This window comes from Motacilla alba, chromosome 4A, assembly GCF_015832195.1.
Source record: "Motacilla alba alba isolate MOTALB_02 chromosome 4A, Motacilla_alba_V1.0_pri, whole genome shotgun sequence".
In the NCBI taxonomy this organism is placed as follows: domain Eukaryota; kingdom Metazoa; phylum Chordata; class Aves; order Passeriformes; family Motacillidae; genus Motacilla; species Motacilla alba.
This window is the reverse complement of record NC_052045.1, coordinates 1,023,356-1,048,850: the sequence shown is the minus strand read 5'-3', so window position 1 is coordinate 1,048,850 and position 25,495 is coordinate 1,023,356. Positions and strand designations below refer to the sequence as shown.

Sequence of the window (25,495 nt, the reverse complement as noted above, 5' to 3'; positions counted from 1 at the left end):
AGGCATTTCCTACCTGTGCTCATCCCTCTCACAGCCGCGTTCCCCTTGCAGGTGAAGGTGGCGGTGCAGAGGACCAGCACCATGCCCGGTTCCGTGGGGGCTCAGAGCCTGCCTGTCCCCGTTGATCACCACTGGGATGGTGACGACCCCTCCTCAGGACCAGGAACGTTCTGCCTGAGGTTTGCAGCCTCTCGGGTGCCAAAGCTGACCAGCCGTGGGACAGGGACGGGGCTGGGGAGGCACCCGGCCGTGTGCTGGCTTCTGCAAGACCAGCACCTGGAGCCCATCAAAGCAAACCCACTGAGGCATATTTAACCAAACACTTACTTTCCATTTTATTCAATAATTGCTTTAATACTAAAATGCATTAGATGCTCAAAGCAGAGAAAAGAAAATCACATTTAGGTGGAAAACAAAGTTCTCATCAGATGAAAAAATCCCAATGTGGCAGGTACACCATTTGGAAACAGAATCATAATAATTTAATAAAGCTGCTTTATCATCTTCATAAAATAGACAGAATGGTGATTCTTCTTTTTTTTTTTTTCCTTTTTCCATTTTGTTGTTTACAATGATTCAATCACTGTGAAAATGTACATAACATACATATCAGCATATACAACAATTTATTCTTCATATACTCGGCAACGGAGACACCATGACGAGACGTACCGCGCTCGGTGCCGCGGCCGCCGGGGGCAGCTGCTGCTGAGACCACTTTGGGAGGGACGGGTGTCTGGAGACTCCAGCCCAGCTCAGAGCAGCTGAACTGAGCCACTTTGGGAGGGACGGGTGTCTGGAGACTCCAGCCCAGCTCAGAGCGGCTGAACTGAGCCCCTTGGTGAGGCAGGGGTGTCTGGAGGCTCCAGCCCAGCTCAGAGCAGCTGAACTGAGCCCCTTGGTGAGGCAGGGGTGTCTGGAGGCTCCAGCCCAGCTCAGAGCAGCTGAACATCAGCTGGTGCTGGCGGAGGCTCCGTCCCAGCCTCAGCAGAGCGGGCAGCAGGGGCGCCGGGCTTCTCCCCACGGGTACCGCAGCTCACAGGTTGGATCAGAGATTACCCAGAGCTGCAAAAGCAGCTGTAGCAACAAGACCATCAATTTTCCCCAATGACAGACAAATGTGTTTCCATTCAAAATTAGATTGGTTTTTTTTCTCTCCCCCCCAACCCCCCCACCCCGCCCCAAGAATAATTTCAACATATTCATCAGACAGTGTGTTCTTCACAAAAGCAACTCGTTTCCTGTTTGGAAAAATAAAAATTTAAAAAAAGAGAAAGGAATTCACTTTTGCACAAAGTGTGATCCACAGGCCACCTCCAGCTCACAACAAACAGGGAACGGCAACAACCTCGGCAGACAGTGCTCGGAGGGGGGACTTTTCCAGCCATCAGTTGTGCCCCCCAGCACTCCACCATCCCTCCCAGCACAGCCCTGCAGCCTCGAGGGTGGGAAAGGCCAGGGGCTCCCAAGGGAGCAGGGAGGAGCTCAGCCCCTAGCCCCCAGCCCCAAAGCTGCTCCAGACGGGGTCCTCGTCATGCTCGGGGGAGAATCGTCGGTGCTTGCTGCTCTCCTGGATTAACAGGGGAGCAGAGCAAGTTTGCCTGAAGGAAACCAACAGATCCCAGCGATTTTTCCTAAACCAAATCTGAGGACAGGTTTAAGTTATTAAAAAGCACAATAATTACATCTGGAACCCTTCCAAAAAGCCTTCGTGCCCACCCTGCAGCTCGGAACATTTTTTGCACGGCCAGTTTCGATGCAAGTAGCAAAAAACCAAAATACTGCGATTTGCCCAGGAGCCTGAACTCATCTCAAGTGACACACAGGGACAGTGACAGGAGTACCAAAATATTCTGGAGAGGGCCAAGGCAGCAAAGCCAGGGCAGCTCTCTGGGTCTCCCCTTGGCCCCGCGCAGCAAGGCCGTGCCAGGGAAGGGCCCCTCGCTCACATCCCCCACTGCAGCCTGGGTCAGCCCAGAAAACTGGTGTTTAAATGATTTTCTTGGAGGCATAAGGGTTTACTGACCTCTTTAATGCCCCCTTTTAATACAGAATTATTTCACATGCTTTCTCGGCTGTGCTTTTATTCAGAGTGGCAAGGAACGTTTCCTCTGGGTAAATTAGAGAAATGTTTCTATTTTTTCTTTTTTTTTTTTCCCCTCTCTTCCTTTTCAGTTAGCATCTATGTTCCACCCGAAACACGAGGCTGGTGGTGGCAGCTCCGCAGGCAGGGGGACACGCTCGGCAGGAATTAGTGGCCAGCACTTTTCCAGGCAGCTGGGGATGGGGATGGGGCACCTGGGGATGGGGCACCTGGGGGGACCCCCACCCCACCATGGGGAAGCTGGGTCTCCTCCTGGCAGAGGTGTGGGGTGATGATGGGGCCGCATGGAGCCGTTGCCCTGTGAAGCCAAGAGCACCTGACAGACAGGGCAAGGCAGGTTCTGCCTCTCAGCAAACACGCAGGAGAAGTTCCCTCCCTCCAAAACAAACCTCCCAGAGCTGACAAAAGCAGGTAACATCAGAATAAACTCAGCTTAACAGTTACAGAACACGCAGTTACTCCAACAGCCCCGAGCCAGCCCCTCTCCTCTTTGCTTGTGTTATAATAAAACACACATTTGGGGAAAAAAACAGAAATAAATGACAGCAGTAACAGTACACAGGCAGGAAACACAGCGGGAACAGAAACAACATATCCCTGAAAAATGGGCTCAGAATCCAGAAGAGGGGAGAAAACCCCCAGTTTGCTTTCTGGAGGGATGCAGGACATCATGTTAACGCGTGGGAGGGGAGCTGAATGAGGTAGTCATCACACCAGTGAGGGAAGCGTCACAAATTTCATTAGACAACTGTTTTTTTGTTGATTCTTTCCCAATTCCTGGCCCTAGCAAGTGGCAGGGGGAAGAGGCTGACTCTGGACCTGTCTCACACCAGCTGTGGCTTCAGGCAAGATCAATCTGCCCTGAAGAAATAAGTGGCTGGAGTTTAATTTTACTTTGAGGATAACAACAACTGGAACTTGTCTTCTCGTTGTTTTTCATTTAAATAAATCAAGTAACAAATACTTTATCATGATATGTAGACCTAGAAAGACTCTTTCTCTAGATACCACTAATTTCAACTTGCTGGTACAGCAAACATTGGCAAGAGCTATATATTTTTCCTTCCATAATCAATTTTAAATTCTAGGAAACATTATTGAGGGTAGGAAAAATCTGTTCAGTGAAGGGTTAATAATAATAGTAATAATAATAATACACTAACTGAAATCCTCCTACCTTACTCATACCTCACTGAGGAATCATCACTGCAAGAGAGCAGAGAGCTGTGGAATCCCTTCCCTCTCTCCCTTCTACAAAATGGCTATTAAAGTAGCTCAATTTTCAAATCAATTTTACATGAGTAGATTTGTACCCACACAAAAAAGTCCTTAATTATGAGAAAAAATAAAGAATCGCTTTAATTTTTTCTCCATTAAGAAGGCACATTAATTGAATTAGTAGCGTTGTTACATATCACCTGTCTGCCCCTAAATTAACATCACTATTGCTCATTCCATACTTATTTATGATGCAGGGATAGAAAGAAATCGGAAGGGTCTAAAATCCATGCCATGATGTCATACCCACACACACCCTCTTGGTGCAATCATGGCTAGGAAACGCTGACTGGGAAGTGTGTGTGTCTAATTGAGAAGGTAATTTAGATCTCTTAAAATAATTCCATCTCTTTGACTTGGAAATGACTGGAGGCGAGGGATATCTAAATCTGGGAACTGGAAAAAAACCAAAATAACCAACTTCTGGAAAAAAAAAACCTTTCCATGCATTGCCTTGAAATTATGCAAAAGAAACGGGTAAGGGGAAAAGTTCAGCACAGTGCATCCGACAATTGCAATCCAGGCAGGATTTTCCCAAAAACATCTTCCCATAATGCCCTGTCATTCTCCTGCAGGAGCCGGGGGAGGCTGCAGGCAATGGTGGGGGCTGGAAGAAGCGCTTGCTCCACCGGGGCTGCAAACTGCAGGTTCCCCAAAGTTTAAGTAAGATGATTGTGATTTATTTTTTTTCATTCCTTTTTTTTTTCAAACCTGAAAGCCTTTTGCCATCACTAGACATACAGTAATTTGCAATATCAAATACAATAATAGTACAGATAAGTATGTGACAGCAAAAGGATTCATAAATGCAGGGGTGCCCATAGCAAAACACCAACACCTTAAAAGACAAACAACCTCGTGCTGGGTGAATTGGAACTGAAACTCACCCGACTGTCACTTTGAACAGTCCCACACAAGAAACAGCCGCTACTCTGTCCAGACTACAAAACCGCCGGGGTGGTTACTAAAGACGTCCGAATAAGGAACTGGCCACTCAATTCTCGCCAGGAATGGAAATTTATCTTCGTTTTGAGATACAAAAATATATAAACTCCGAGGAGGGGATACCGAGCGCTCCTGAGGACTGGGGGGGTCTGGCCTGTGCCCCCGCCACCCGCCGCCTCCCGGCCAAAGCACCACAGCGGCTCCTCCGCTCCGGCTGCACACCCCTGCCGCCTTCGAGACACGTGGGATTGTCACATTAACGATAGCTTCATTTATAAACAATACATTTAGGGAAAGCTTTTAAATACAGCAATCTGTGAACCATTGGTAAGCGATAAAAACAATCTGCGCTGGGAGTCGTGCGGTCCCTCATCCTCATCCTCATCCTCCTCCCGCCGAGTGCTGCTCAGAGGACGATGTCCTTTAGTCTCCGGGCGCCGGGCGAGTCCTTTTCCCGGCGCTCCTGCAGGAGCGGGTTGCCCTCCTGCCCGCTGCTCTCGCTGTCCGCGCCCCGGGGCTCTGCCTCCGTGGGCCGGGAAGGGCCACTGTTCCCAAAGGGCTCCCGTTCCCGGCCGCCGGCGCAGTGCCCGGCTCCGTAGGGCACCGCCGGCTTGCCGGACAAGGGGCTCTTCAGGTGCAGGGGCGAGGTGACGGGGCTGACGGCCTCGCAGCCGTTGCCGGCCTCGCGGACGGCGCCGCTGACCTTGGGGCTGCAGGCGGCCGAGTCCACCGTTCTTTTGCCTTTGGGGTTGGCGAGCCGCTCCTCGGCCGGGGGCTCGCCGCCCTCCTTGCCGAAGGTGGCGAAGGTCCTTTTTGCGCCGCAGTCCGCGTAAGGCTCCGCGTCCACCGCCGTGGCCTCGATGGACAGGGCGATGACGTTCCTGCCGTGCTCGGGGGACTTGGCGCGGCTGGGCACGGCGCCGCGGGGCATCCAGCACCTGTCCGAGTGGCCCAGGATGCGGCACTCCTCCCGGCAGTGGAAGCCCTCGCTCTGCTCTGCGGGGAGAAAGCACAAGGCACGGTCAACGGGGAGCCCAGCCGGGGGTGCCCACACCTGTCGCCCTGATTTTTTTAAGGTTTTCTAAGCCTTCTGAGGTTTACATTCTTGTAATGAACTTTCTCACGCGCTTTCTGTACATAACTCATTGTTTTGCATTCCTTTGTGGAGGAAGAGAAATTTCATGGACTGTTGGTTTGTCCAAGTGTCATTGGAGAGGTGGCACTGTCACCCTCCACTCCACTGTCACTTTTGGAAAACCATAAATGTTGGAGTCAGAAAATGAACATTCCCCTTTTTTCTTCACCTTGAGAACAGCAGTGTGCGTTTGTGTTCCTTCGTGTCCTAGATTGACACACACCCACCAGCCTGCCCGGGCTGGGGGCACCACACCGAGCTGGGTGCTGCACTGTGCCCCCCTCCCGGGCAGAGGGGATCCCCCCCCAAACAGCAGTGACTGTACCTCAAACAGCCATCGGTTTCAAGGCTCTACAGACTGGAGTTTAATTTCCAATAGGTTCTGTGTCACCTGTCACCACCGGAACAGAAGCCTGGAGGAGGAGTGACGGCAGCAAATCCATCACAACAGGGCTGGCCGTGTGTCAAGCCCTCAGAGCTAGTGGTTCCTGGGTTTAGTGGCCAGTGGTAAAAGCCACCATGTTTTAAGCTTGGTTTGACGTGACATTTAAGCCTGACTTTTTGCAAGGAGGAGAAAGGAACAGAGGGAGGAAAGAAAAGGGGAAGGAGGGAAGGTTCTTTGTGGTTCTGCTGTGTATGTGTGTTTTAACTTGTTGCTTAATCCCCACTGACCTCTCACACGACAGAGGCTTTATAAATCTCCAAGATTGTCCACTCCACTGAAGATTAAATGTGTCATTCCCAGTGCTGGGGCTTTATTCATACAGGAGCAATAAAGATTCCTTCTCTCGACTTGGGGCTTTCGTCCCAACACCACTTTACAGTGCTGAAATATGGACTGGTGGTTTAACCCTTCCCAAGAACCCTCCAAGACTAGCTCCAAGGGCTCCCAGGCGAGTGCAAACCCTGGTGCCTGGGGCCTGCAAGCACGGTCAGTCAATCCCAGAGGATGCACAGCTTCACCTCCACATCACAGATGAACAAACCCGGGCTCGGGGAAGCAGCCAGGCTCAGCCAAGTGCAAAGCTGAGAATCCAATTCAGCAGTTTCACCATGCCCAGCCTTTGCTGAGCATCCGACCGTGGCTCCTGCCGAACACCGCAGGATCCTGGCTGCTTTTCAGTCTCAGCTTTTCCTTCGTTTGCTAAGAGCTTGTAATTGCAGCTGCCCTCATCAAGCACAGCCTTTCCCCACGCGAAGACGCGGCTGCTTCCTCCCATAACCCACAGGCACCGGGAGCAGCACTAAAGCTGCGGTGCCATCACCCCCGCGAGCCCACGCTCGCCCAGGGCCGGGCTGATGGATGGGAGGTGCAGGCTCAGCCCGGGTTTCCTTCCCGTCCGTCTGCAATCCATTCATTCTGCTGCTCTGTACATCTGTGTGCATAACCTCCGCTCCTCAGACACATTGGTATTTCCACCACATGCGAGCACTAGGGCGGCTGATAAAAATTCTCAGCACATAACACAATGCACCAAAATATGAGCAGCTTAACACTTACAGAGAATAAACGAGTAAAAGGCAGACCTCCAAAAAAAAAAAAAAAGAAAAAAAGGAAAAAAAACCAAGAAAGGGTTTAAAAAAAAATAGAAGAAGCCAACTAATTGAAAAATATATGAGTAAAACATCAGCTTTTTCTCTACATCAGAGCAGCAACCCAGTGATGTGGAGCACAGGGCTGGGTGGAGGGGAGGAGGTCTGGGTTTTGGCAGCTGCCTTTACAGCAGCTTGAGAGAAGGATGCCCTGAGCCCTACACACACAGAACAACCAGCACCGAGCTCTAAAAGCCCGTGATCTTATACTTTGATTCTGTTAATTTCAAGTACTTGAGCAAAATAGAAAGAAAAAAAGAAAAATTGCCCAGAAAATATTGCTGTCTCCCTATTTATCCACAGCTTAACTTCAAAAGGGTGCTACAGGCATACAAAGTTGTGTAGTCTGGCTGTGATAGCAGAGGACTCGGTGATGGCTGGAGGGGCTACAGAAATATCTTGGATTCTCATCCCGATGAGACACTGATTTATTGTGCTGTGTGACCTTGGGCGTGTTGCTGGAGCACACATCACTTCAGTCTCTCCACAAACATGAAAAGCTGGATCTGTGAGCGTGCTGGGCTGGCTGGTCCAGCACGGGAAGGCACAGGGGAGCTGCTTCTCCTCACCTTCCCTGCCCAGCAGCACAGCTCAGCCCCGAATCCATGGGACCACCACAGCCAAGGCAAACCTCACTCCAGAGGGGGCACAGGCAGGTTTGTCTTGCCTTCACCAATTTACTCCAACTGGCACATTTTACAGCTAGAAAGGCACCTGTGCTTTAGGAGCAGCTCACTAAAGGGCGCTGGCCTGGTGCCTCTGCCAGGGAGATGATCAGTTTTGGACATTGCAATGCTTGTCTAGAAGCTGCAGCAGCTGAACTGCAGGGAGGAAAGGAGCTGAGAAGCATTACGTTATAAATACTGTTTCAGTCTTTTGTATGAGGAAGGGAATGTTAACAAGTCTCCAAGAGGCCAGGCTGACAGGCAGAAGGGCACAAGCCACCATCATCCACAGACCTGAGACAACAGGTAGTTCCATGGCACATTCTGTCACTCTCCTCCTGTGCTCAGCACACATCTCAGCTCCGAGACCATGCCCTGCAGCCAGAAACCATCCTGCTCTCGGGGACAACGTGTGCTAGGCTGCCCAGAGCAGCGCTGACCTGGCAGCAGACACAAGCACCAGCACAGAGCCCCCAGCAGCAGCCTCTTCAACATGGCAGAACGGGCATCTTCAGCCACCCACCCACCCATCACTGTCTTAGCCCTGTAGCTGGTGTAAAATACTATTTTTATGCCTCAAGCAAGGCCTGTTGATGCACAGAAACACCATTCCTCTGCTATCCCAGGTCCAAAGGCACGCACAGCGGGGTCTGAGCTCCTCCAGTGGCTGACCCCAGGGCTGATCCCTGCATCCTCCTCCTGCCCCAAGCAGAGGCAGGCAGGGAGCTGCTGGGCACGCTCCTGGTGCTGCCCTTTGCAGCTCAGTCTGACTCACCCAGCTTTGATGGCACCCAGGACAGTCATTCACGTTCACATTCGCATTACTGAACTGCTTTGTCTTGCTCTTTACCACTTTACCGATCAGAAGTAGAACAACAGGAAACTTTTACAGCCCTAGACCCGCCCTAGTCAATGCAACTGTGACTGTCTGCAGTGACAGAGTGTTCGTGATGCACAGAGTGAAGTCCAGGCAAGAACCACCACAACCACGACATGGTGAGTGCCCAGCAGCCAAAGCTGGCAGCTCCCCACCCCTGGGCTCATGGCAGGGCTGAGCAGGCTGAAACTGCTGCCTGGCCAGAGCTGGAGACACGCAAAGGGAGAGCAGCAACAGGGGCAAAGCGGGGCGAGACCCCCGAGCTCTGGCACGGCTCCGTGTGAGCGTGAGCACCTCATCCTGACACAGCCCACAAGGGCCACAGGGCACCAGGCTGGCAAGGACCTGCCAGCTGGCATGAGCTGGGGAACACCATGGCCTGGGGACAGAGAGCACCATGGCCTGGGGAGAGACCACCATGGCCTGGGGACAGAGACCACCATGGCCTGGAGACAGAGAGCACCATGGCCTGGGGACAGAGAACACCATGGCCTGGGGACAGAGACCACCATGGCCTGGGGACAGAGAGCACCATGGCCCTGGGGACAGAGAGCACCATGGCCTGGGGAGAGACCACCATGGCCTGGGGAGAGACCACCATGGCCTGGGGACAGAGACCACCATGGCCTGGAGACAGAGAGCACCATGGCCTGGGGAGAGACCACCATGGCTTGGGGACAGAGAGCACCATGGCCCAGGGACAGAGACCACCATGGCCTGAGGACTGAGAACACCATGGCCTGGGGACAGAGGCCACCACAGCCCTGGGGACAGAGAACACTATGGCCTGGGGACAGAGACCACCATGGCCTGGGGACTGAGAACACCATGGTTTGGGGACAGAGACCACCATGGCCTGGGACAGAGACCACCATGGCCTGGGGACAGAGACCACCATGGCCCAGGGACAGAGACCACCATGGCCTAGGGACAGAGACCACCACAGCCCTGGCATGGGGACCACCATGGCCAGGGCATGACCTGGGCTGCACTTTCTAAGGAGCTGAGGACACTGCACACCCCGAGGGGATAGTTCTGTTGGCAGTCAGGCTGTGGGGACACCTGTGGGGCACTCATGTGGCACCCAGCTGGCCCAGAGACACGCTGAGCAGCTCGCCTGAGGGAAGTGCCCTACATGGGAGCTGCTGTACCAGAGACGTGCAGGTCCCACTGCAGCAATATCCACATTTCAGCCAGACTGCCCTCACCCAGCACAAATCCAGAACCTTGTCTCAGAGTCCTGAGGGCAGGGTCACTTTTAAAACATTCTCCAGGTACAAAACATCCTGGCAGAAGCCTTTTCATCAAGAGGTGAGCAGTTATCCTGAAGTCAGACTTGGCAGGAAAAATATCATTACTAAACATAAGCTCTTGCATAGCAAATATGAAATAACATAAAATCCACAGCCACCTCTGGAATAAATACATTCCTCAACAAGTAAAGCAAAATCCATGTTAAGCTCCAGATTTCAAATCAGAGCTCTACTTGCAACTCAGAAGACCAGCACAAAGGCAACTGCTGTGATCCCAGCCAGGCAGCAGCTGCCAAGGACCAGCAGCTGATGGGAGAGATAAAAATCCCCCACCCAGCCAAGACCCTCAGCACTTCCCAATCCCACCGAGCAAGCTCTTGGTCGGAAGAGCAGGGACAGAGGATGGATGCCCAAAAGCCAGAGCCCAGCAGGAGCTGGCAGAGGACACGTGGTGGGCACTGCAGCAAGAGCCCCCAGCTCCACGCAGCACGGGCTCTTCCCTCATCACAGGGGGGATTCAGGAATGTCCACGGTGAACAAATCCTCCAGTCCCCTGCCCAGCACCCTCGTCCCCGCGGCAGAGCAGCAGGGAGCGGGCGCGCGAGGCGCCCGTGCAGCTCTCGCAGCAATTGAATTATCTCCAGTGGAATTGCAACGCTGGCCAAAGAGACAAAGTTAAATCGTAGCAAGGTGCAAGTGCCCGGGAATGTAATATTCCTGATAAATGGCCAGATGACATGTGCTGTTATACAATCTAAGGTGCAATTTGGGCGATGACAATAGTCCCTGGAGTTTCCATCTCCAAACAGCCGCTCGGTTCAATCCGATCCGTGTCACAGCAGCTGTGCTGCGGTGAGTAAGTGGAGCTGCTTTGCGCTGTTACAGAGCAGCGAGGAAGGGGAGCTGCTCGAGAAACAAGGGGACAAAAAGAGGCACTGAGGAATCCCAGCCCGCTGGGACACGCACGGGGCGGGGGAGCGTCGTGCTGAGCGGCCCCAGCCCGGCAGCAGCGCCGGACTGGTGCCCGCACCTGGGCAGTGCCCACACCTGGGCAGTGCCCACACCTGGACAGTGCCCACACCTGGGCAGTGCCCGCACCTGGGCAGTGTCTGCACTTGGGCGGCACCTGTACCTGGGCAGCACCTATACCTGGGCAGGGTCTGCACCTGGGCGGTGCCCGCACCTGGGCAGGACCTGTACCTGGGCAGTGCCCGCACCTGCACAGTGTCCTCACCTGGGCAGTGTCCATACCTGCACAGTGCCCATGCTTGGGCGGTGCCTGTATGGGACAGTGCCTGTACCTGGGCAGTGCCCATACCTGGGCAGTGCCAGTACCTGGGCAGTGTCCACACCTGGGCAGTGCCCACACCTGGGCAGCGCCCGTACCTGCACAGTATCCGTACCTGGGCAGCGCCCACACCTGGGCAGTGCCCGTACCTGGGCGGTGCCTGTACCGGGGCGGTGCCTGTACCTGGGCAGTGCCTGTATGGGGCAGTGCCTGTACCTGGGCAGTGCCTGTATGGGGCAGTGCCTGTACCTGGGCGGTGCCCGTACCTGGGCGGTGCCTGTACCTGGGCGGTGCCTGTGTGGGACAGTGCCCGTACCTGGGCGGTGCCACAGGTCCCCTCGTGCAGGAGCCCAGCTCCAGCTCCACATTTCGGTGTTTCTTCAGCAACCGTAAGATTATACTGTAATCACGATGACGCTGCTCCTGGGTACAGCAAACAGCACGATCATTAAAAAATTCATTTCAAAATCTTCCTGGAAGCTAATAAATTTTACAGCAGTTTCAATCCTTTCTCATTGCAACAAAGAAAAGCTTAGTTCCAGACAAATTAGAAGTAAATTGATTGCCTTAGGGGAATCTATTCAAATATCACTTTTCCATGTTAGAAATCTCTTCCTGAAACAAGAAGAGGAGAACCAGGGAGAGCCAGCACGGGAGCAATGTGGAAAAGCAAATCATTAAATCTCAGTTCATGAAACTGAGGGGCGGGGGGGGATCAAACTTAAAATAAAATGCAAATGTCTCACTGGGGTGCGGGCCCAACATTTGTGACAGAATTTATGAATAATAAATATGAATAAATAGTAAACACGAAGGGATCAAACACTGTTGTGGCTGTTTACTCATGGTTAGCCATCTTTCATGGACAAAGCGCAACTGCATTATTTAACACTCCTCTTCCAGCTTCTTCAGGGTTTCTTTTCAACTCCAGCACCTTCATCTTCTCGGGGCCCAGCACCCTCAGCACACGAGTGGAGCCCACGCCCCTCCACCCCAACAGGAGTGGCTGTTTCTGGCTCAGGGGCAGTGATCCACTGCATTACATTTCAGATAAAATAATAAGCTCCAGCAAAATACAAACAGTCCCCAGCCGTGGTTCATCATTCACTTGTAAATTAAGACTCTGCACCTCTCCCTTATCTCCTCTAATAGTGTAATATCAGGAAACGAGAGGTGGGGAATAGTGTATTATATTTTTGACCTATGGGCTTCACAGAGACTTCCTTGCCTTTCCTAATAAGAAATCTCCAGTCAATGCAGCAATGTAATCCTGGCGTGGCTTCTCCTGCACAATGCTCAGAGGATACTAATAACCAGGGACAGTGACAAACGCTCTTTACCACCACAAGAAGCCTTTCTTTTCCTCTCCTTCACCATTATTCAGGATTTATGCAAGCTAAAAATGCTGTATTTTTAATCCTGGATTGTCTGTCCCAACACAGAAGGTCAACAGTGCTTGGACAAAGCACAGGAATTATTTTAACGAAACAAGGGCTCTCACTAAAATTAATTTATCGGGCAATTGCTGAGAAGGGGCAGTGCTTCTGGGATGGGCAGCAGAGGTGTGCAAGGGGGCTCATCCCCAGCTCCTGCAGACACAGGCAGCTCCCAGGAAATGCTGAGGACTCCACTGATTTACACCAGCCAAGAGCTGGCCCGTCACCTCTAGCCCTGCTCTGTAGCACCATTAATAACTGCTCTCTCCTGCAGAACTGTCCCTGCTTCATCCATGAGGACCGAGGGACAGGCAGGCCTGGGTGCCTGGCTAGCTGCAAGCCAGAGGGGAAGGACAGGCTTGATGCAAAGGATTTCCTCTGGGCATGCCGATGCCTCTGGGATGAGGAGCAGGCTGAGGAAGGAGGGTGATCACCAGAAGGAGCTGGGCTGTGGGTATGCCACGCGCTGCAGCAAAGGCAGACCCAGAAGGTATTATGGGCTGGAATGCAATTTAATGCTGGCTGCTCCCCTCTACCCAGGACCGCAGGCCAATCCCCACCTCATTCACAAGGAAAAATTAATTCCCTTTCAGCAGGCCGGCGGAACACACCATTTAAACTCCAATTAATCCTTTCCTTAAGTGGTCCGTGGAGCTCGTGCTGGCCCCTGAGCGGCGGGGATTTCACCTCCGAAACTCCAGCACTCATGCCTCCACACAGGGCTCATTAGCATCCTAACTGGTCTGGGATGCGGGATCCGGCCCTGGCAGGGAGAGGAGAGCACTCTGGGCTCTGATGGACCTCTTCCATCTCGAGCCATTAGCGCTCCACCACTCACGGGCACGGCTCCGTTAATGCTGACGGTGCCGCCTGCGCGGGGCAGAACACAACCCCGACTTCATTACTGGAATTCAATTTCATTAGCGCTGGATACAGAGGGATTGTCCTAAATACACTCTGCCTTATACTTTTTTCATGCTAATGCAACCATTTGAGTATATTATACCCTGCAGAGATGGAAACATTTCTAGTCTGTTTAAACACATTTCCCACAATTGGGAGCAAAACTTTGTCTCAGTTTATGCCTCTGACACCAGCTGCCTTCCATTTAATGGGGCTTCGGTCGCTAAAACAAATTAATCCAAAGGTTACTGTTCTCTGCTATTGTCACAGACGAAGCAAATTCACATATTCTGGGAGGGTAAGGCAGGACCAGCCAGGCAGCCACATTCCAACGGCAGCAATAAATCAAATTATTACTCAGTCCTATTCAAAATCAGGCATCGGTCAGAAAATGGCAACTCAACGGTCCTGATAAAAATCCAACAAAACAGAAATTACAGCTGGGGAGATAAGAAGCAATTCCTGGATGCCTGTACTGGGCCAACTCCTGGCCCAGAGCCTGTGAGAGCACATCCCTGCCCTCTCCTCGGGGGGCTCGTGGTTAATGTCTTACTTCAACCAGCACCTCCCTCGGCCAGGACAAACCAGAACAAGCCATCCTGATCCTCCTCCCGCAGGGATGTGAAGGCCAGGGTGCCGTGGGGGGCTGCCTGCCCCCTCCTCCTGCCACCCGCCCAGCACGGCTCCCCCTTCCCCGCGAGGCTTCTGGTGGCTCCACACAACAAGTGAGAAATAAAGGAGCTGAGGTTATAAATGCTGATACATAATTTACTCCTATTATCAAGATTAAACACATCTTTGCATGCTTAGCATAAAACAACTGCCTTTCCCCAGATTTCTCAAGGACATGCATAAACTTCATTATTATCTAAATAATCAAAAGAGTATTTCAATAGAATATTTAACTGTCTGCCTACTGGAAACTCACAGCCTTAATCTAACACTGATCCTCTGTTGTCCTTCATGTAAATATTGTTGGGATGTCAGCCAAAGCCTAGGGAAGTGAGCTTCATCTTGGTGGATGGGAATCTCTCGTGTCAGATACAGTCAGCCTGACTAATGAGACCTACAGCTTGCCAAAACCTACAGCCTCGCTGTCTGTTCCAGCCATTGAACGCGCTCAGAAACCCAGTGGCACCAGCCCAGCAGTCTACAGATCCCAATCAACTATCAATAGCTTAAGTGTAAGTGATTGTGTATGAAGTACGAGCCAAATGTGTTTCCTTTTTCAGTTTTAGGACCTTCAGTATTGTTATTGCACCAGTAATGCTTGCACGGAATTAATCATAGACGTACCCACAAGGCAAAACATTATGAGAAGCTCTTTGTACTTCCTAAAAGTGTGCAGCTCTGAAGAGTGGAGGGAGCTGGAAGCCTTCCCAGCACAATGGGGCGTTCCCCATCATCGAGAGAGAGCTGGGGATTTTACGCCTTTTCTTAAAAAACCAAGATGTTGGTTGCTGGCCATCTCTCATCATGACATTGACCTCTCATGCCTCCACCCTGGAGCTCAGCATTATCCCCTCCCTGGCGCTCTACTTTAGGTCTTTTTCAGATGAACACGGAGGTTTTTCCACGCTGGTGGATCTTTACTCTGAAGCACAGGGATGTACCACGATGGGATGTTTGCCTAGAGGGGCGGGTGCATCAGAAAACCCCGCAGGGATCTGGGACAGCTGCAGGGACAGGTCTGCAAAAGCTGCTCTACATCGTCCAGCCTGACCCAGCACCTGACCCACACGGCCCCTCCTGTTCTCCCTGCACGGCCATGCAGCCACAGACAGGGCTCAAAGCAGGCTCCAGCTCCACTCCAACCAGGAATAACAGCAACGCCAGGGAAATGCCAGCTGGGGGTTACACTGCCCCGGGGCCAACACAAGACATGACAGAATCGCCAAAGTCTGAGAATCTGATCCATTTAATTAGATGAAACTTTGTTCTGGCAATTAAGTTTACCTTCGTTAATCCAAAGGGCGGATAAACATGCATGTAAAACCACTATAAGGTCAACAGTTAAATCTAAAACCTCATTATAAGCCTGGGGAAATGACTTTACATGTGAGTCATGGACAGGGTCGATTCCAGCAATCCAGCTGGGGTCCCATCCTGTCCCACCCCACCCCGTTCTGTTGGCCCCACAACCACGGGGGTGAGATGGAGAACGAGCCCTGCAGTGCGTCTGGGGCTGTCAACTGCAGAGCCACAGGGAGACTGCTGAACAACAGGAACAGAAAATATCTGTATTTCCATGCCTTGCACAAGCACTGCAAGGAAAGCACTCAGCTCCGCAGCTCCAGCCCTCCCAGACAAGCTGCTGCCAACCCACGGGCACCTGGGCAGTGATTCTGAGCCCCACCTGGGGCTGCACACCTCGCTGGGATCGTCCCACACGCCCCTTGCTGCGGCTCCAGCACACAGGTGGGAGGCCCTTGCTCCTCAGGATGGGCCATTCCAGCTCTGCCCCAGCTTCTGCCTCCAAGGATTTCTGATTTCCCGAGGCACATTCCTGCAGCACTGCCCCGAGGTCAGGCTGGATTGTGTTGGCTCCTGGCCCCAGTTCACGGGGCTGTCAGCTAAATTGCACCACAGCATCGTTACTCTCAGTGATGGTGTGACAGACAGACAGAGCCCAGCTGGATTTTCAAAACCTAAGCACTTTGCAACACTGACAGGCAGGAAAAAAACAACCACCAACCCACAACCCTCTTAGCCTGAGCAGGTTTTATCTGGAAATACCCAAAGCTAGTCAGTGTAAGACCCCACAAAGTCATTCCTCCTGAACCACTTTCCTGACCAAACCTTTTAAGAGTCACTGGGAAATAAAGAGCGAGAGGTACCAGCCCCAGCCGGCGTTACCTGATCAGCCCAGTCCCCACCACATCCTCAACAGCGCCCTTCTGCAAAGGCAAAGGCAAGGCTGAAATGACTGATGTAATGGGTGCTTTCGGGCAGAGTTAGCGCAAGGAGAGCCAGGTTCATCACCCTGGAGCTCAGCAAGGCTGCAGCCACAGAGAGGACGCGGGCTGAGCCTCCGGCCAGCCCCTGTTCCACCAGATGCACCAAGGGCCAGTGGGCTCAACCCAAACGTGCCCCCCTGCAGTGGCACCAGCCCCACTGTCCCCCTGAGCACGAGGAGGAGCATGCAGGGGGAAGGCAGGCAGCTCAGTCCTGCAGCAATTCTGCTGGAGCCTCCCTTCAGGGACCCACCCTGGCTGCCTGCAGCTCATGCTGTAACGCTGCCTCCCTGCCACTGCACTCTCGCCTCGCTGCTGAAACACTTCCACATGCAGCATGCATTAGAATTAAAAAACCATTAAACCTCGGCGAGGAAAAACTTTGACAGGATGCGTAATACACGAAGTATAATTAATTAAATTGGATGAGGCACTGGGGGACGAGAGAAGAGTGGATGGAGACTGCTCTTGGAAAAGGGATGGCAATGCACTAATGCTCAGTGTGTGCCATTAAAAACCAGCCTTGGAAGAGGCGAGGATGAGCGACAGGGGCTTCCAGAGATGGCACCAGCCAGTTGGGCACCTCAAATGAGCAGCAAAAGAGGTGGTAGCGTGAAATGTGGCCAATTAGAGCCCTGGAAAAATTATAATGATGGTGGAAAAGGCACGAGAGAGATGGGAAAGCAGAAATAGCAGCATGTTGCTAAACAGCAGTGCTCTACCAGTGCTAGCCTGCTCCAGAGAGCTACTCACCCACCCCACCAGGGCACGGACACCAGCCAACCTTCACCAACCAGCCCCAGGCTCCTTGGGGCCGGGAGGGGATTCATCCTGGAGAGCATCTGGCTCTCCGTGGGATTATTCTTCAGCTATTTGTAACTCCAGGTGCAGTTCCTCAGCGTGGGTAGCACCCTGCTGCATCCATCCATCCCCTCGGCAGCGCCTGAGGTGGGTGGGAAGCAGCAACCAAAGATGGGGCCAGGGTGGGAGCATCAAAGGCAGCCCCAGTCAGCACAGCAGGCACAACACGATGAGACAGGCACAGTCTGGCTGTTCAGCAGGACAAAGTTTTAACAGGCTTAACAACAGCATCAGCACTGATCATTAGGCAATTACAACTGCTGAAAGTTGACAAAGCACCAGGACCAAATGAATTATCTCCCCAAATCCTGCAGGCAGGAATGTGGAAAAGAGAAAAGTCATTGTCAACAGCCTCTGATAGCACACTGGGTGCAGAGCAGTAACTAAAAACTAAAGGGTTGTTCATTTACTTGCTGTTTTGAGAGATGAAAGGGAAAGGCCAGGAAATGAGATCTACAAAAATATTCTCATCACTCAGGGGGTGGTGGGAGGGAAGGTCCTGGAAACACTGATACAGCCAGGATTGCTCAGCGCCTGGGGACATCTGATTCAGAGGAAGGGACTGCGTGTGTTTGGAAAGAGAAGGCAGATTTTGGCTGGGGGAATTGGCTTCTGAATCATCCCCAGCGTTACTTGCTCAGTTCTGCACATTCCTGCACGGCCCCAGCACCGGCCAAGGGACGGTCGTGAGCTCTTCTCCAGGCTGTGCCAAGCCCCACTGCTGCAGGGATCTGCAGAGCTCAGCCCATGCAGGAGCACGGTGACCCCTGCCCCGCTGCCCTGGAGCAGGGCAGGCTCAGCCCTGTCACGCCGTGCTCCTCAAGCACAGCCCTTCCCTCCGAGTGACTAGGCACGCTGTTCTGAAAAACATGCAAATGTGATTTAAAGACTCTAAGTGATACAGAATATATCACATCCCTTGGGAACCTGTTCCAGGGGGTAATTATTCTAATTCCTAAAATCATGCATCTCATTTGCAGCTGGAATTTTCCAAGGCAAATCTCCATCTCCCAAGGCTCTGTCTTGTTCACTGAATTAGGGAGATGCTCAGCAGCAGAGATCTCCTCTTCCCTCGCTTCCGAACACAGGCTTAGATGACCAATGTCTCCAGCAAGGTTCAGAGCACATCCCTGAGGATGCCATCTCCCTCGGGTCCTATTTCAGGCCCAGTGGTCTCAGCTGAAAGAATCCAGATGGATTCAAAAGGCTTTGAGTGAGGTCCTAAATCTCCAGGTGCGTGTTTGGAGGGTGAAAGCCGATTTGTTCACCTATCCCAGAAGCTCCTGAACAGTGTCCAGTAAGCCAGGGGACACATTTGCACTGACAAGGCATCTCCTCTCCATCTGCCTGCCGTAGCTCGGTGGTCCTTGCAAGGCAAGGCTGCTCAAAGAAGGGCTTGTGTGGATTTTTACAGGGAATTAATTCAACATCTCCACCTAGTAACAATGGAGGAAGACTGACAAAGCAGAGGTCAGGCAATGAGGGAATTGCAGGTGGAATTGTTAATTTTAATTACTTGTCTTCATTAAGATGAGGTTTCTGGATCCTACAGTGATGACTAATGGGTCAAAATTTTGGCAGGAGTGAATACACTTCTGCTAAAGGGTGGAACAGACACAGAATTTTTTTCAGATTTTACAGGGGCTTTTCCACCACATGATGCAGAGAATTCCCAGAATCCAGCAGCACACCAGAGGGGAGCAATCAGTAGGTGCACAATAAACATTTCTGCGAGGCACAGAAGAGCCCAGAAAGAGCACGACAAGGTGGAAGCAAGCTGCAAACGAGGTAAAACATAAGTTATACTGGAGCTGTTTGTGTCTCCTTGGCTCTCGAATGAGTTGCAGTACAAGCATCAGGGCTACCTGTGCTCCTGACAGCACTGAAAGGAAACAAAACTTTGGAACAAGCCAAACCCATTCAATTTGCCTGAATAATTCAGCTGCTGAGTTATCATGTGCTTCGTGGCCTGTCATCGAGACAGGCTGCTCTGCACAGGAAAGGTCTGGAAATCAATGCAGCATCTGAGGGACCGAGACCAGCCAGAGAGTGGCTGCAAAAGCAGCGCCTGTCAGAACACATGCAGGACATGGCAGTCACCTGGTGAGGGCTGCAGGGGTGGCTCCCTGGGAGCCTGCCACAGGACACACACTGGGACATCCTGCACACACAGCTCCCGCTGAAACAGGCTGGAGAGCAGCAGCGGCACAAATAACAAATAAAGAGGCTGCAGGAGAGCTGGAAGGGACTTTTGACAGGGGCAAAAGTGACAGGGCAAGGGGGAATAGCTTTAGACTCACAGGTTAGATAAGACATTAGGAAAGAACTCTACTGTGAGGGTGCTGAGACCCTGGCACAGGCTGCCCAGAGGAGCTGAGGGTGCCTCACTCCTGGAAGTGTCCAAGGCAGGCTGGATGGGGCTCTGAGAAGCACAGGATAGTGGAAGGTGTCCCTGCCCGTTGTAGGGGTTGGAAGCAGATGATCCTTAAGGTCCCTTCCAACCCAAACCATCGCGTGATGATGATGATGATGATGGACTGGTAAACACAGAGAGTAAAAAACAAATCAAAGTCCAGTACACACGTATTAACCTTCCAGGACACACCTGAAGATGCCTGACCCTCCTCAAAGGTATTTACACCCTCCAATAACGCAGCTACTGTGCCCAAAAAAACCCTTCTCTGACAGTTCCTGAATTACTACTGAGCACAGTTTCAACTTCAGGTTTCCAGCCAAATTCCTCTTCCCACACAAGAGCTGCCCCTTTATAACTCCTCACCAAGCTGTAGCTATTCCAGGACTGCAGGTAGCTGAGTTGAGAAAGTTCCTCTCCCGGGGCAAATCCTGGCCTGGCTCAGGAGCCTTTGCCTCGTGCAGAGCTGACAGGAACAGCCCGAGCAGCGCCGTGCACTGAGCTCACACCACTCCTGCTCTGCCTCATCTCCTCACTGAAGCTGGCACTTCCAAAGCAGTCAGAGGAAATCAAGTGCTCGACCTATTTTGGTTTGCAAGAGATGAGGACACCCACCTCCCTTGGCTTCCCGTGAAAATTTCCAACCGAAGCTCTTCCCTCTTTCATTTTCCACATAAAACAGTGCAGCAACAACCACAAAACCTGCTCTCTCTCCAGCACGCACCCAGCGGAGCCAAGACTTCTCCCCAGGAAGTGCCAGAAGCTCCCTACCCGTCACTCCCACCAGCTGCAGGTGCTCAGCACCCCACAGGCCATGGTACCCCCATCCCTGGCTGCAGGGACCCTGCTGGGACTGTCCCACGCCTCCCGCCGCGTGCCAGGGTGGTGCTGCCCCAGCAGGCAAGGGAGCATCTGTGGTGAACCCTCACCAAATGATCCAAGATAGTTTTCTCCAGCTGGGGCTGATTGGATAGAGCCCGGGCACCGGATGATGTGGGAAATCAGTCGTAGCCGAGCACAAATTGCATGCACAGAGGTAATTGCTGCAGCACAAGGTCGGCAGCACCGCTACCCACATGACAGTGCATCTCAGCAGATTTCATTTCCTATTGCTTCAATTCAGAGAGAGGGCTTTTCATCTTTTTTTTCCCCCCTTTTTTTCCCCCTGTGGTTCAATTTGAACTCCTTTTCCTACGGGGACTGTCGCTAGGCCAGGATTTCTTTGGGATGAAGCTCTGGTTTCACTCCAGCCAGTCATTCCACACTCCCAGATGTTCCCTGTTTGTGACACCCAGGCCTCGGGCCTGACCCATCTCCACCCAGCTCCAGTGCCCTGCCCCAGGGGTGAGTGTCACTGCCCAGAGGTGAGGTGACACAGCAGTGACCTGTCACCTGCTGCCACGTGCCAGCACCCCCAGCCAGCTGTGGATGGTGGCAATGAAACTCAACTGGGAGCCAGTGATGCCAGTTACAAAGCCAGCTGTTCTTCACACTTGGAAAAGGGTGAAGTACAATAAGGAAAATGGAACAAAAAGGGGTTTCTGCTGAAAAATAAAAACACTAAGGGAGCTAATGCTGAGTGGGGAAACTGATCACTACCATTACAGACACTCAGCAAAAACAGGGGCCACCTTCTGCACATGGTGATTATACACATCGTGACTAACACAGATCTATAATAATACTTGCTATAAAGAACTAATTTTCCAAACAGGCACAGGGGTTAAACGCAGGAGGGAAGGGGAAATGCCAGTGCAAAGGCAACACACACCCAGCCAGAGCCTGGCTCAGCCCACGCTCCAGCTCCCCAGCCCACCCTCTCCCCGCGTACCTGCACGCACCAGGAGGAAAGGCTGCCAAACTTGTTAATAATTCTGTGACCCATTTAAGACTATCTAGTCTTACATTCATATATGCTGTATGAGAAATAAAATATAGCACTCCCGAGTTTTGAGTGGCAGCACTTCCCTCAAGACAGATAAAAGCTGCGAGTTCTCTTTGCTGTTTGGTGCCAATTATTACAGAGTTTTGACTTATATATTATTACATAGATCATTTAGTAAAACAACCTACATACAAACCCAGTGGTGTGTCTCCCTTCAGCAGATATCTGCAGGAACTGGAGCAGCTCAGACACTCACCCATGTCTCCATGTTTTGGAGACGGGTGGGCTCCTTCCCTGCACCCAGGGGAGACACAGTCCCTGCCCTGCAGCTCTCTGCACCACGCAGCCTAATTAGCAGAGGTCCAAACGATTTATCATTATCACACACATAAATGTGACTGCACCACGCTTTGGAGGGAAAAACAACAGGCACCCAACTTGTGGCAGCCCCTCTGGAGAGGCTGGCTCACACCTGAACCCCCCCAGGGCTTCACCTGCTGGCCTCACCTGTGCCCAGGGGGCTGCCCCGAAGCCCCCGGGCCGTGTCCCTGCCCTGCAGAGCCCGGGGTCACCACGCTGCTGGTGCTGATTATTCCTTTAATAAAGGGCCCTGTATTTTCCAGAGGCTGCAAAATTGATGCGGGTTGCCATGGTAAGCACACACTTTCCCATTTAGCAGAATAATAGGCAGCTTTGTATAATTCACTGATTTCAGATGATTTCTCACCCCAAGTGCAAGTCGCTCAAGTTATATAAGTCACCTGTTGTTTAGTCAATCTGGCAATTTTAATTAGAATAAATTTTTATGATTCGTCTTTGCAACACTTAGAGCAGCTCTGCCACCAGAATGCCGAGATGTCTCTAAATTATACAGGCCCCAATCACATCTTTTTGCTGTTTTAATTACAGTAACATTGCAGCATTAATCATGTAAGCCTCTGTAAAACACGTAACAGCCATCCCCTATCATAATTAAAAAGAAAGGCCAAGCAAACAGGAGCTCTGGAGTTTACCATATTTTCTCTGAACATTATATTTTAGCTTAAGAGTTCCACAAACAGTAGTTTTATTTGGCTCTAATTAGTGCTGTGAAGGAAACACCGAAAGGTTAATAAGAGATGGTTAGTTTGTAATGCAAGTTTCCCGGTGCCAGCCCCAGCAGTTCAGTCTGTTTTCAGAGTCATTAACGATGGAGATTGATTACAGGAGGAGATTGGGAAGTGCTGGCTTGCTGCGTTAGCAGAAGGTTTGGTTTTATTCATGTACCTTCCCCACTGTTCAATCTGACGGCCATTACCTTGACCACTCTGCCAGACTTAACTGCTGTGGGAAGGAAAGTGTTAAAGGTTTCCTTAGAAGTCACTGGCAGAGGGGCAAAAGGGGCCACGTGAGCCTTTTTTCACTTGTTTGTAAGGCAAGAGGAAGCTGCAAGCTTGCCTGGACTGTTTATTTATCTTCAAATATCTTAAAATCCAAGTATTGGGTAGTGGCTCTGGAAAAGGAGGCTTGGGAAGAGCCAGGGCTAGAACCACCCCATCTTCAGCTGAACCCAAAGGTTCTCCTTGGGCTGGAGTTTAGGAACAGTTAACAAAACCAAGCAGAAATAGAAGCTGGAATTCTCTAATCTGAAATAGCTCTTCTTCATATCTCCTATAAATTGCTCTCCAGTCACCCAGTAAAAATATGGGTAAGCAATGACTGAATTTGACAAAATCTCATTAAAAAGTACAATAAAACAGTAGAAACTCTCCAAATTTCTGGGCTGATCGTTCATCCATTACAAACCTACACAACAGGGCATGGATTCAAGTTTTAATTTTCCTCTCCAAGTTGCCAAAATGTTCACATCTGCTGAGTGTTCTCTGTGCTTAGGGGGAAAAAACTCGAGGATCTAAAGGTTATAACTCCCACGACCCTGAATGGAGTAACTTCAGTGATGAAGACTCCACAAGAACTGAACTTCCTTCAGTTTTCAGGTTTTGAAGGAACCTGAAAACTGAAGGAAGAGTGCCAGGAATGTGGGATATAGGACAATGCTTCCCATGCAAACAAAGGAGGCTGCACATCTGTTTGTTGTTTAGTTCTGCTGTTGCAAAGGGGGATTGGCTTCACTTACTGCCACGGAGATGACTTCAGTGTCACCCCTGCCCCCAGAACCTCCCAGCAAGGGCTTCTCCAAGCTGTGCTCAGGGAGAGCAGCACAAGGGACCTGTCTGTGCCAACCAGCAAGTCCACGCACGGATTAACCCTCCTGAAGTGGCCCCTGCCCTGCTCTGCTGCAGCACGGAGGTGAAGGCAGCTGAGCTCCAAGCTGGGGCCACTCGTCCCTCTGTCCAGTTCTGCCCGTCCACATCACCCTCAGAAGGAGCTGAGTTACACTCAGTGGTCCAACAAAAGACATTACACCCCTCCACAACCCCAGCCAGGAAAAGGCAGCAGGAGCTCGGGGAGGATGGAGAGAGCGTGGACAAAAGCATCAGTGCCCTCCACACGGAGCTGACTCAGAGGCTCAACACACAATCATTTAAAAGGGTGGGAATCATAAGATAATCAACTCCTCTTCCCAAAGACCAGCTTACCCACTCGTCAGGAAAATCCTTCTCGGGGCTTCCAGAGCTCTGTGAGAAGCTGATTGCTCCCTCCAGGCTGGCCACGGCAGGAGCACCACTGAGCTCTCTGAGGCTGCTTTGCCAGAGCCGTGCAACAATACAGAAACCAGAGGAGCTGTAGTGACTGACACTGCCTGCAAAGAGAGCTTACAGCACTCACCCATCTTAAGGGATGTGCTGCCACTCACACATGAATGTTATACTTTATGTCTTGCGCTGCGTGTATGAATACAAGAAATTAGGAACTTTTATTAGTTTGTAGAAACTTCCAGAGAAATGCAGCCTCCAAAGCCCCAGAATATGTCACTGAGGTCTTCGTGTACATGCAGCTCGACAGAAAGGCTTTTCTGCAGAGTGAAAGGGGGCTGTAGGTAGAACGACTGCTGGAAATCAGCTTACAAAAAACCAACAGTTCCTAATACCTGTGTTTGCCTCCAGTTAATACCATTAGTCATGTTCTCAATTCACCACTGAAATACACCCAGATACTATGGAGATGAGCAAAGAACCAACTGGAATATTCCAGATAAAACCTGATCCCCTAAACCATGATACCTCTGAATAATTAGGGATGCAACCAGCAGGAAAAGTTTCAGTGAATATCACGGGCCCATTTCTCCTTTACATCCAAATCCTATTTCTATACTGTGTGATAGTATAAAGAAGACTTAACATAACTATTTAAATATAACCCATTTCTACTCAAAGAACCCTTCATCTTGCTGGAGTTTATGGGACTCAGACACAATTAAATCTCCCCTGTGAGCAAAGTTACACAGATGTGGAAATGTATGCGGGATCAGGCCTTTCCAGATGACATTCCACGGGAACCTTTACTGCTGATCTGGCACCAGAAAAGTGGAAGTGATGCTTTTAGAAGCAATTCTCTGTAGAGATCCATTACTGACATTGCTTAAAACCCTCCCATTTTGATTTTAAAGCTTTTTCACTATTTTATGTCTGTGGTGACTATTTCTAACACTGCCATTTTATGATTAGCGTCTACTTATTATTTTCATATTTTCTATTTTTGTCTTAAACAGTGAATCACTGCTTCATTGGGCCAATGATTTTCTTTCTGTAATTGATGGCTAAAATACTGGCCAGCACTGGGAATTAAGATAAGTGTGAAATCTGTTGCTTCTAACATTAAAAACTCATATTGGAAATATCTCCTTTCTGATTTCTATGCTGGCAAGAGCTCCCACGACTCAGAGAAGCACGAGAATGGCTCTTGCTCAAGGCAAGGTGAAAAAGGCAGTAGAATACATTTAAGCATATCTAGGTGCTTGTGCA

The 25,495-nt window shown here is 51.1% G+C and overlaps 1 protein-coding gene across 2 annotated transcripts in view; it reads right to left on the bottom strand.

The window, feature by feature from the left end:
• Positions 1-310: 310 nt before the first annotated feature.
• Positions 311-25,495, bottom strand: part of PCDH19 (protocadherin 19) — a 61,494-nt gene continuing 36,309 nt past the window's right edge. For both annotated transcript variants that reach the window (XM_038122798.1, XM_038122799.1), the window contains exon 5: positions 311-5,323. In XM_038122798.1, the coding sequence (XP_037978726.1) occupies positions 4,734-5,323 (590 nt within the window). In that variant the 3' untranslated portion in view covers positions 311-4,733. The remainder of the gene's footprint in view (positions 5,324-25,495) is intronic.